The 11,077-nt window shown below is 41.8% G+C and overlaps 1 protein-coding gene across 1 annotated transcript in view; it reads right to left on the bottom strand.

Moving 5' to 3' along the window:
• ryr2a (ryanodine receptor 2a (cardiac)) overlaps positions 1-11,077 on the bottom strand; it is a 749,067-nt gene that overhangs the window by 299,236 nt on the left and 438,754 nt on the right. Inside the window, exon 25 of the mRNA XM_043695572.1 lies at positions 9,902-10,049. Coding sequence (XP_043551507.1) covers positions 9,902-10,049 — 148 coding nt within the window. The remainder of the gene's footprint in view (positions 1-9,901; positions 10,050-11,077) is intronic.

The raw sequence follows: 11,077 nt of genomic DNA, 5'->3' as shown, positions 1-11,077 counted from the left end.
AGCTGCCAGAGGAAGTGGTGGAGGCTGGTACAATTGCAACATTTAAGAGGCATTTGGATGGGTATATGAATAGGAAGGGTTTGGAGAGATATGGGCCGGGTGCTGGCAGGTGGGACTAGATTGGGTTGGGATATCTGGTTGGCATGGACGGGTTGGACCGAAGGGTCTTTTTCCATGCTGTACATCTCTATGACTCTAAAGGAAACAGTGACGATACCATGGTCAAATTTATTAGAATTCTTTGAGTAAGTAATAAGCAGGCTGAATAAAGGAGAACTAATAGATATATATTTGGATTTCAAAAAGGTGGCTGATAACGTAGCACAAATAGGGAATCTTAGCAAGATAAGAGCCCATGGTATTAGGGGTAGAGTATTAGGATGGAGAGAGGATTGGCTAACTAATTGTAGACATGCTCTGGAGGTGCTAGTGTTGGACTGGCATGGACAGAGTTAAAAATTACACCACACCAGGTTACAGTCCAACAGGTTTATTCGGAAGCACTAGCTTTCCAGGCGCTGCCTCTTCATCAAGTGGTTGTGGAACATGACCATACGACACAGAATTTATAGCAAAAGGGTTACAGTGTCATGGAGTTGTAATAATATATTAATCAAGCTTAGATTAAGTCTTGCATCTTAATCTAAGTTTGTTTAATATATCATTACAACTCCGTGACACTGTAACCCTTTTGCTATACATTCTGTGTCTTCTGGTCCTGCTCCACAACCACCTGATGATGTAGACAAGCAGTTGGTACAAGGGAGGAGCATTTTCAGAGTGGCAGAGAGTGGAGTGCTGCAGTAATAATTGTTTACAATGTATTAACAATTTAGATGACGAAAATGAAAGTGCAATAGCCAAGTTTGTGGATGACACAAAAATAGATTGGAAGGCAATTTGTGAGGGTGACACAAAGTCTCCAAAAGGATACAGACATAGAACATAGAACATTACAGCGTGGTACAGGCCCTTTAGCCCTCAATGTTGCGCCAAAACTGTGAAGCAATCTGAAGCCCATCTAACCTACACCATTCCATTTTTGTCTATATACCAAGCCAATGACCATTTAAATGCCCTTAAAGTTGGCGAGACTACTACTTTTGCAGGCAGTGCATTCCACACCCCTACTAGTCTTTGAGTAAAGAAAATACCTCTGACATCTGCCCTATATCCATCACCACTCATTTTAAAGATATGTGCCCTCATGCTAGCCATCACCATCCGAGAAAAAAGGCTCTCCCTGTCCAGCCTATCTAACCCTCTGATTATCTTATATATCACAATTAGGTTGCCCTTCAACCTTTTTCTCCCTAACGAAAACAGCCTCAAGTCCCTCAGCCTTTCCTCGTAAGACCTTCGCTCCATACCAGGCCACATCCTAGTAAATCTCCTCTGAATCCCTTGGGGTGAGGGAGTGGCGGCACTGTGGCTAAGTGGTTAGCACTGCTGCCTCACAGCACCAGGCATCTGGCTTCCATTCTCTCAGGCGACTGTCTGTCTGGAGTTTACACACTCTCCCCGTGTCTGCGTGGGTTTCCTCTGGTTGCTCTGGTTTCCTCCCATAGTCCAAAGATGTGCAGTTCAGGTGAATTGGCTGTGCTACATTGCCCATTGTGTTAGGTGCGTTAGTGAAGGGTAAATATAGGGTAGGGGAATAGGTCTGGGTGGGTTACTTTTCAGAGGGTCAGTGTGGTCTTGTTGGGCCGAAAGGCCTGTTTCCATACTGTAGGGAATCTAAACTAAACCATTTCCAAAGCTTCCACATTCTTCCCATAATGCGGTGACCAGAACTGTATGCAGTACTCGAAATGTGGCCGCACCAGAGTTGCAGAATGATCTAATGATTCCAAAACACAATCCCTCTACCAATAAAAGCTAACACACCGTATGCCTTCTTAACAACCCTGTCAACCTGGGTCACAACTTTCAAGGATCTATGCACCTGGACACCGAGATCTCTCTGCTCATCTACACTACCAAGAAGCTTACCATTAACCCAGTACTCTGCATTCCTGTTACTCCTTCCAAAGTGAATCACCTCACACTTTTCCATATTAAACTCCATTTGCCACTTCTCAGCCTAGCTCTGCAGCCTATGTCTCTCTGTAACCTACAACATCCTTCGTCACTATCCACAACTCTACCGACCTTAGTGTCGTCTGCAAATTTATTAACCCGCCCTTCTACGCCCTCATCCAGGTCGTTTATAAAAATGACAAACAACAGTGGACCCAAAACAGATCCATGTGGTACCCCATTAATAACTGAACTCCAGGATGAATATTTTCCATCAACCACCACCCTTCTTGCAGCTAGGCAATTTCTGATCCAAACCACTAAATCACCCTCAATCCCATGCCTCTGTATTTTGTGCAATAGCCTATCGTGGGGAACCTCATCAAACACCTTACTGAAATCCACATACACCACATCAACTGCTTTACCCTCAACACCTGATTGGTCACCTTCTCAAAGAACTCAATAAGGTTTGTGAGGCATGATCTACCCTTCACAAAACCGTGTTGCCTATCCCTAATCAACTTACTCATCTCTAGATGATTATAAATCCTACCTCTTATAACCCTTTCCAATACTACCCACAACCGAAGTAAGGCTCCCTGGTCTATAATTTCCAGGGTTGTCTCTACTTCCCTTCCACAACAAGGGAACAACATTTGCTCATCTCCAGTCTTCTGGCACTACGCCTGTCGACAATGATGACATAAAGATCAAAGCCAAAGGCTCGGCAATCTCCTCCCTGGCTCCCAGAGAATCCTAGGATAAATCCCATCCGGCCCAAGGAACTTATCTGTTTTTACACTTTCTAGAATTGCTAACACCTCTTCCTTGTGACCCTCAATCCCATCTAGTCTAAAAGCCTGTATCACTAAAGTAAACATAACCGAATTTTGGTCACTTTCACCTAAGTGCTCATCTACCTCCAAATCCAAAATCTGGCTGGGCTTATTACCCAGTACCAAATCTAAAGAGGCCTCACCCCTTGTTGGCCTGTCTACATACTGTGTCAGGAAACCCTCCTGCACACACTGGACAAAAACTGAGCCATCTAAAGTACTCGAACTATAGTATTCCCAGTCAATATTTGTAAAGTTAAAGTCCCCCATAACAACTACCCTGTCACTCTCATTCCTATCGAGGATAATCTTTGCTATCCTTTCCTCGACATCTCTGGAACAATTTGGAGTCCTATAGAAACTTCCAACAGGGTGACCTCCTGTTTCTAATCTCAGCCCATACTACCTCAATAGAGGAGTCCTCAAATGTCCTTTCTGCAACTGTAATACTGTCCTTGACTAACAGTGCCACACCACCTCCTCTTTTACCATTTTCTCTGTTCTTACTAAAACATCTAAATCCTGGAACCTGCAATAACCATTCCTTCCCTGCTCTACCCATGTCTCTGAAATGGCCACAACATCGAAATCCCAGGTACCAACCCATGCTGCAAGTTCACCCATCTGATTCTGGATGCTCCTGGCATTGAAGAAGACACACTTCAAACCAACTTCTTGCCTGCTGGTGCCTTCCTGCGATCTTAAAATCTTAGTTCTGACTTCACTACTCTCATCCTCCCATATACTCTAACTACAATTTTGGTTCCCATCTCCCTGCTGAACTAGTTTAAACCCATCCGAAGGGCATTAGCAAATTCCCCTCCCAGGATATTGGTACCCCTCTGGTTCAAGTGAAGATCATCCTGTTTGTAGAGGTCCCACCTACACCAAAAAGAGCCCCAATTATTCAGGAATCCAACAGGGTGACCTCCTCCGATACTATCCCTGTAGCCACGTGTTCAACTCCTCTCTCTCTCTATTCCTTGCTTCACTAGCATGTGGCACGGGCAACAAGCCAGAGATAACAACTCTGTTTGTTCGAGCTCTAAGCTTCCATCCTAGCTCCCTAAATTTCTGCTTTAAATCCCCATCTCTCTTCCTACCTATGTCGTTGGTGCCTATGTGGACCACGACTTGGTGCTGCTCTCCCTTCCCCGGCGAGGATCCCAAAAACACAATCAAAGACATCACAAACCGAGGCACCTCAGAGGTAACACACCAAACATGAGTCTCTCTTGTTCTCACAGAACCTCCTATCTGTCCCCCTAACAATGCAAGTTATCCTTGTACGATAGTTTTGGGCCAAAGGGCGTAATCTCAGAAGAAGCATTCACCTATTTAAATCAGAGGTCAGGTTTAATTATTTCTCTCAGAATGCAGTGAATCTGTGGAATTGTTTACTACAGAGGGCTATGAAGGCTAGGTTATTAAGAATATTCAAAGCTGAGACTGACAGACTTTTAGTCAGTAAGAGAACTGAGGGTTATGGGGAAAAGGCAGGAAAGTGGAGTTGAGGATTATCAGATTTGTCATGAACTCAGCCCGGACAATCACAAAGGCCAACCTCCCATCTGTAAAATCCATCTACCAGGCCCGCCGTCAAGGAAAGGCCGCCAGCATTCTCAAAGATCCATCCCACCCTGGCAATGTTTTTCTATAACCTCTACCATCAGGGAGAATGTACAGAAGCCTGAACACACACACCAGCTGGTTTTGAAATAGATTCTATCCTACTATTGTAAGAATGCTGAATGGACTCACAAACTCTTAGCATTTACCTGTACCTATGTTTTTGTTTTTGCTGCTGTTTACCTATTATTTACTTATCTATGCTATTTAATGATGTGATCTGCCTGTATTGCTCACAAGACAAAGCTTTTCACTGTGCCTCGGTACATGTGACAATAAATTCAATTCAATTCATTTCAATTCAATTTGACATTAGGAGCAACTCCTCAGCTCTTCTTCAAAATAACTTCATGGGATCTTTTACCTTTAACCAAAAGGTAGATGAACCCTGAGTTAAGCAAGGAGTCTCAAAAATAGCATCCTGACTGCAAGCACCTTTCGTCCTGCATTGGAATGGCAGCCTTGTTTTTAGAGCTGTGGCTCTGGATTGGTTCTGTGAATGCACAACCTTCTCACCCAGGGGCAAGAGAACTACCATTGAGGTATGGCTCTGACAAACACTGAGCTAATACAACTGGTCAGGTCTGGCAGGGGCTCATGTCCCCAGAAGAATGAAAGTCATAGAATCATGGAATGCTATAGAACTGAAGGAGGCTTGAAATGATGTCCTTGCCAGTCCTCTGCAAGCACCTCTCAGTTGGTCTTAGACTTCTCTTTTCTCCAAAGCCCTTCTAATTGTTCTACTTCAAGAGTTTACCCATAGAAATGTTTGTTGAATCACAGTATTTGACTGATTCTTCAACAAGCTTGTTTTTGTTGCAACACAGATTTGCTGTTTCCACACAAATTCTCTGACAGGATGCTTAAGTTCATCAGTACTTCAATAAGGCACGCTGAGGAATAATTTTCCAACATAAGCTAAACCAGAGGAAGTCTCCAATGAAATACTTTGGCAGATGATGTGCCACGTATACTATCATGTCACTTCTATTGATGAAATGGAGTGTGTGCAAGTTCAGTTGCTATGCTAACAATGTAATTCTTTCCTGCTATTAGCATCTTGGAAAGTTATTCTGCTATAAGAAACTGGAGGAAGTGATCCTGTGAAATAAATTAAAATCAATTTAGTCAGATCTCGCAATCAACCATTCCTGAACTCACTAAATGTTGATAGTTGTGTGGACTGCATTCCTAACCCAGTGAGAATAAGTTTTGAAAGACTGAAATAAAAGAATTGTAAAAAGTCACATTTTATATGTTTCAAACGTATGTTTTGAATTCCTGTGGAGTTTCAGATCTTACTGTACATTAATGGTTAATGTATGTTAAGTGGGTAAAATCTGTCAGCTATACCAAGGGTCATCCTGTGCATTAGACATTTTCTCCCATCTTTAATTCCTGAGACTGGTGAAGCAAAAGAGAAAAGGGTCCATTGAATTTCAGGAAAATAAACTGTAGAAAATTCATCCTTGATTCCCGAAAGCATTTGAGTAAACTCCTGGTGCCAAAGATTAACTTTGATACATCATTAAGCAGCTAAACAAAGTCCGTTGCTCTCTGTCCTAATTTCTAATGACATGAATCAAAATGACACTTTCATTTAGGAAAGTAATTTGAGAAAAGCAATCTAAGACATAAAACAGTTCACCCTTTTATGGATCCAAGGTAATTTCCTAGGACGGCCATGACTGATTCCCTTTTGTGGACCTGCTTCACTTCAAGTCCTGGCTGTGGACCAAATTTACTATTCATGGCAGGAGCCTTTGCCAGACAATAGCAAGATTGCCAGGAGGACCACATCCTCTTTTTGGGAAGAGTCGACAGGATTAAGTGCCCTTCACACACTGAACTAGCCAGCGTTTGGTCTTTCCTGTGATCAAGGACTCCAGGGAGAAAGATTCTGCATAATAAGGACTGACAGCTAATTAAAAGTTGGCAGCTCTTCATTGCCAACAGCTCTCCATTGCCAACAGTGCCATTGACTGAAAGCAGTCAGAGCTGCCAGAAAAGCACCAGGGAGAGGCCAACCATCGTTGAGGAGCCTACGCTAGAGGGCACCACCAGCTGGTGGGAGGGCAGGACACTCCAATGAGAGAAAGGGAGTTGGCTCTGAGTAGCCTCTGTCTTCCATTAGAGTTTGCTTAATGGTCCCCTTCAGATGCTCAATGTCCAATGGGGTAAAATCCACAATGGGCATTAATTACTGTTCATGATCCTTCCTGTCCCACATCCTCACAACCAATCATTCAGGGTCTTAAATTCCACCCTGTGTGTAGCCCACATCCTCCCTTAAAAATCTCAATACTACCCCACTTTAGTTCTTAGTGTGATCTTCAGTCGCCTTTATTCTGCAATTCGTGAGGCCCTTTCCACCTTGTTCTCACCCCGTATGGGATCCAAATATGAGCACAAAGGTGATCGACCTGAGTTGTCAAGCTTGACTTTTAACTCCAAGTGTTTTGAGTAAGTTAAAACCGCATCTGTTAACTCTGTTTTTCTCTCTCTCCACAGACCTGCTGTGTATTTCCAGCATTCTCTGTTCTTATATGCTGGAATCAAATTTGACAAATTGTGTAATTATTGTGTTACAGCAGGCTCCACTCTGCAAATAGATCAGCACAGCAGTTCCAATTACAGGCATTCTTCCTTTTTGCGCACAATAACGTCTTAAGTTAACGATAGAGAAACAAGTTGCTATAGAAACGGTGCATGCTTCTACTGTCCATAACAACTAATATGTATTTTTAAACACCTTACTCCCTGCTGTTTTTCAGTGGCAATGTGCTTTTCAGGGACTATATATAGCAGTTCCGATCTAAAAGATATTTCTTTCTATCACAGCTTACTTTTGAACTTTTCAGTGCCACTATGTATTAAGCCTTAGTTATTACAATTTTAATCATTTGGTTTTTTTGCCTCCAAACCCATAAAAAACATAGGAGACACTAAATCTACTTAAATCAGCATTCCTGTAATTTTTGACTGATACAGCTCTCCTTACTACTGAAAAAAAAGACACTTTTTAAACTGTCTTCTCTCATTTCGATCTTATTGCATACACAAGTTACTAATACATAGTGTACACATATAATGGTGATCGTAGTATAAACCTTTACTTCAAAAGGAAATTAAGTATAAAGGGGTAGAAGTTAAGACTCAGTTACAATTGGCCTTGGTGTAATCTGGAGAATGCTGGAATATTATTTTGGGTGCTGGGACTCAGGAAGGATATGCTGACCTTCGAATGAGTGTCACCCAATTCACTGTAATGATATTGGTTTTACGAGGTTCAATGATGAGGACCGGTTGCATAAGCTGGGGCTTTATTTCCTTGAATTTAGAAGGTTGCAGGGTGATCAAATCAGATTTTAAAATAACAAACTGATTCAATTGGGCAGATATTGTTTCCTTTGGTGGGAAACTTTCGATCGCGCGAGCACAATAAAATCATAAAGCATTTAGTCACTCTAAGGACACTGGAAATATAGAATTAATTCCCCCAAAAGGTTTGAGTATTGGTTCTATGAAATATTCAAGACAAAGACCGGTCAATCTTTGTCACTTTTTGTGATCAATTGGTATGAAATAAAGGTAAGTAAATTGAGTTCAAAGCAGAGATCAGCCAAACTCAAACTGAATGGTGGAATAGGCTTGGGATAAAAGGAGTGAATTGGGTTTTTAATCTTTGGAGTTGAGAAGAATGAAAATGATGATGTTCCAACATATAAAATCCTGAGGGGGTTGTACAGTATTGGTATTGAGAGAATGTTTCCCTTCCTTGAGAATCTACAAACAGGGCAGTTTCAAAATAAAGAATCTCTCATTTACAATGGGGCTGAGGAGAAATTTCTTGACGTGAACCATTTGCAATTCTCTTCCCTGTGCAGGCTGAGTCGTTGAATATATGCAAGGCCTGAGTTAGACAGATTTTTGATCTGCGAGGGATTCAAGGGTTATGGGTGGAAGGCAGGAAAATGGAGTTAAGGCCACGATCAGATCAGACATGATCTTATTGAATGGCAGAGAAGGCTGGAAGGGTTGGTTGGCTTAATCCTGCCCCTAATTTTTATGATCATGTATTGAAAGATCTAGTTCTGTCCCTATATTCCTTTGTATAAGACTACTAAATAATTATTCTCATTAATAGCATGGGAAATGCAAGGTTACAGGGATAGGGTGGGGGGGTGGGACTGGATGGGATGCCCTTTGGAGACTCAGTGTGTACTCCATGGGCTGAATGGCCTGCTTCCACACTGCAGGGATTTTATAATTTTATGAATATTTAAACTCATCAGCAGAATCATCAGGGGCTGCACGATGGTCCAGTGGTTAGTAGTGCTGCCTCACAGCACCGGTACCTGGGCTCGATTCCAGCCTTGGGCAACTGTCTAAGTGGAGTTTGCACATTCTCCCTGTGTCTGGGTGGGTTTCCTCTGAGTGCTCTGGTTTCCTCCCACAATCCAAAGATGTGCAGGTTAGGTGAATTGGCCAAGCTAAATTGCCCATAGTGTTCAGGAATGTGTAGATTAGGTGCATTAGTCAGGGGATATGTAGGGCAATGGGTCTGGGGGGATACTCTTTGGAGGTGCGGTGTGGATTTGTTGGGCCGAAGGGCCTTTTTCCACACTGTAGGAATTCTAAATATTAAGAAAATAAAACATACGAATGGATTGTTTTCCTTGAAATTAATTCTCCCCATTAAAGGGCAATCCACATTGAAACTCACTATCAACCATGATATAATTACAATTTGACTCCCTAATTTTACCAGTTAGGAAGCTTTTACTTTATCTCGCACTCAGAAAGTAAATAAACCTGCTACAACAGGAAGTATTTCATTATATGCAAAGTAATCTAAACAAAAATCACTGAGTTGGATTTTGGACTTGGGACTAGAACCAGAGCCAGTACAATCAGTGCCAAACCTGTATCAAAAGGAGCTACCAATACTGGGCAATTGACTTCACCACAGGTTCCTAAGTGAAGATCTGACATTTGGTCAATTTGATCCAATTTACAGTTATTGCATAGTTTGCAAAAAAATTGATGTTATCAGTCAGTGGCTAGCTCTCGCTTTCAGTTCCACTCATTATAATTTGCCAGTTTGACCCTACTGAGGATGGTACATGTTGACCCTTAGGTGGTGAGGAAAAAAATCATTTCTATGGGCATCTCCTAAAATTGAGCCCATGAGGGAACATTGCAGTGGCATGATTGCTGATCTCATCATTTCTTTAGTTCAGGAAGAGTGAAGAAATAAGCAACAACAGTTACGTTAAAAATAAAATTAATCAAACATACCAATACTCAACAATTAATTTCTACTGCTAATACACAACTAATAGTCTTTAACCATAACCTACTTGGCAAAATCTTAGAAAAGGTCTAAGAGAATAGGAAGAGTTGGGATGTACCATGGTCCTGGTCTGGTGCCTCCAAATTATATCCATAGCCAAGAAGTGTGCGAACTGCCTCACGCAGACTGTCTTTGTTGGATTTTTTGGTGCGCTCATCCAAAAGGGTATAAGGAACCAGACGGGGGTTTCTTCTGTTTTTGACATCCTATGGCAAAAGAAACACAGTAAGAAGGAACAATTAAAAAAGAAATTTTAACCTTGACTATTAGGCCACACGTGTGTTCATCTAGTTACTTAGTTTTCACGTTGGAAAGGGAAGAGAAATTGTCAAATTGTGATTCGGGAATATAGTTAGCCACGATTGCACTGAGTGGTGGAAGAGCTCAAATGCACTTCTCCTACTCCTATTTGTGATGTCTGTTCTTTGTATGGAGAGTTTTGTTTTGAATTGTGAAGCTTCATGAACACTCAAAATGAGTTCTTCTCGTATTCAACTTATTCCTGTGTCTGCACGAAGCTGTAAAATGAACAGCTATATTGTATCAAGCCCTGGGGCGTCAGATGCGCAGAAACATTGTCTTTGTGCCAATAATTTCTCACAAGCAAATCTTCTGACTTCAGTCACACCAGCACGAAGAGGAGCTGGACAGAAAATAGACATTTGTGACCCAGCACTGACCCCTGTTGCATTCCACAGTTATAGATTACCATTCTGAAAATGGCCCCTTATCCCAACTCTTTGCCTTTTATTAGTTAGCCAACCCTCTAGCCAAGTTAATATAGTATCTCCAACCTTATCAGCTCTTATATTATTGGGTAGCCTTATGTGCAGTACCTTAGCAAACACCTTTTGGAAATCCAAATATATTACATCCATGGCTTCCCCTTTATCTATCTTGTTTGTTACCTCAGAAAATTTGTCAGTCATGATTTCTTCTTCATAAGCCATGCTGACCCTGCTAGTTATGTTATCTAATTCTAAATGATCTCTAGAATATGCAAGGTTTTGCTTTGTTCCCAGTTTTTATTCCCCAATTTGTTCTAATGTTTTGGCTGATGACTGACTTTGCATTAGGGCATTAGGGCAACAGAACGAGGACATGCCGCAACCCAAAGGACTAGCCACACTACCATACATCAAGAACATCTCTGAAATGACAGCCAGACTACTGCGACCACTCGGACTTATAACAGCACACAAACCAACAGCCACTCTCAGACAACAACCCACCA

This window comes from Chiloscyllium plagiosum, chromosome 9 (assembly GCF_004010195.1).
Source record: "Chiloscyllium plagiosum isolate BGI_BamShark_2017 chromosome 9, ASM401019v2, whole genome shotgun sequence".
Lineage (NCBI taxonomy): Eukaryota > Metazoa > Chordata > Chondrichthyes > Orectolobiformes > Hemiscylliidae > Chiloscyllium > Chiloscyllium plagiosum.
The sequence above is the reverse complement of the archived record's forward strand: the minus strand, read 5'-3'. Positions and strand labels throughout refer to the sequence as shown.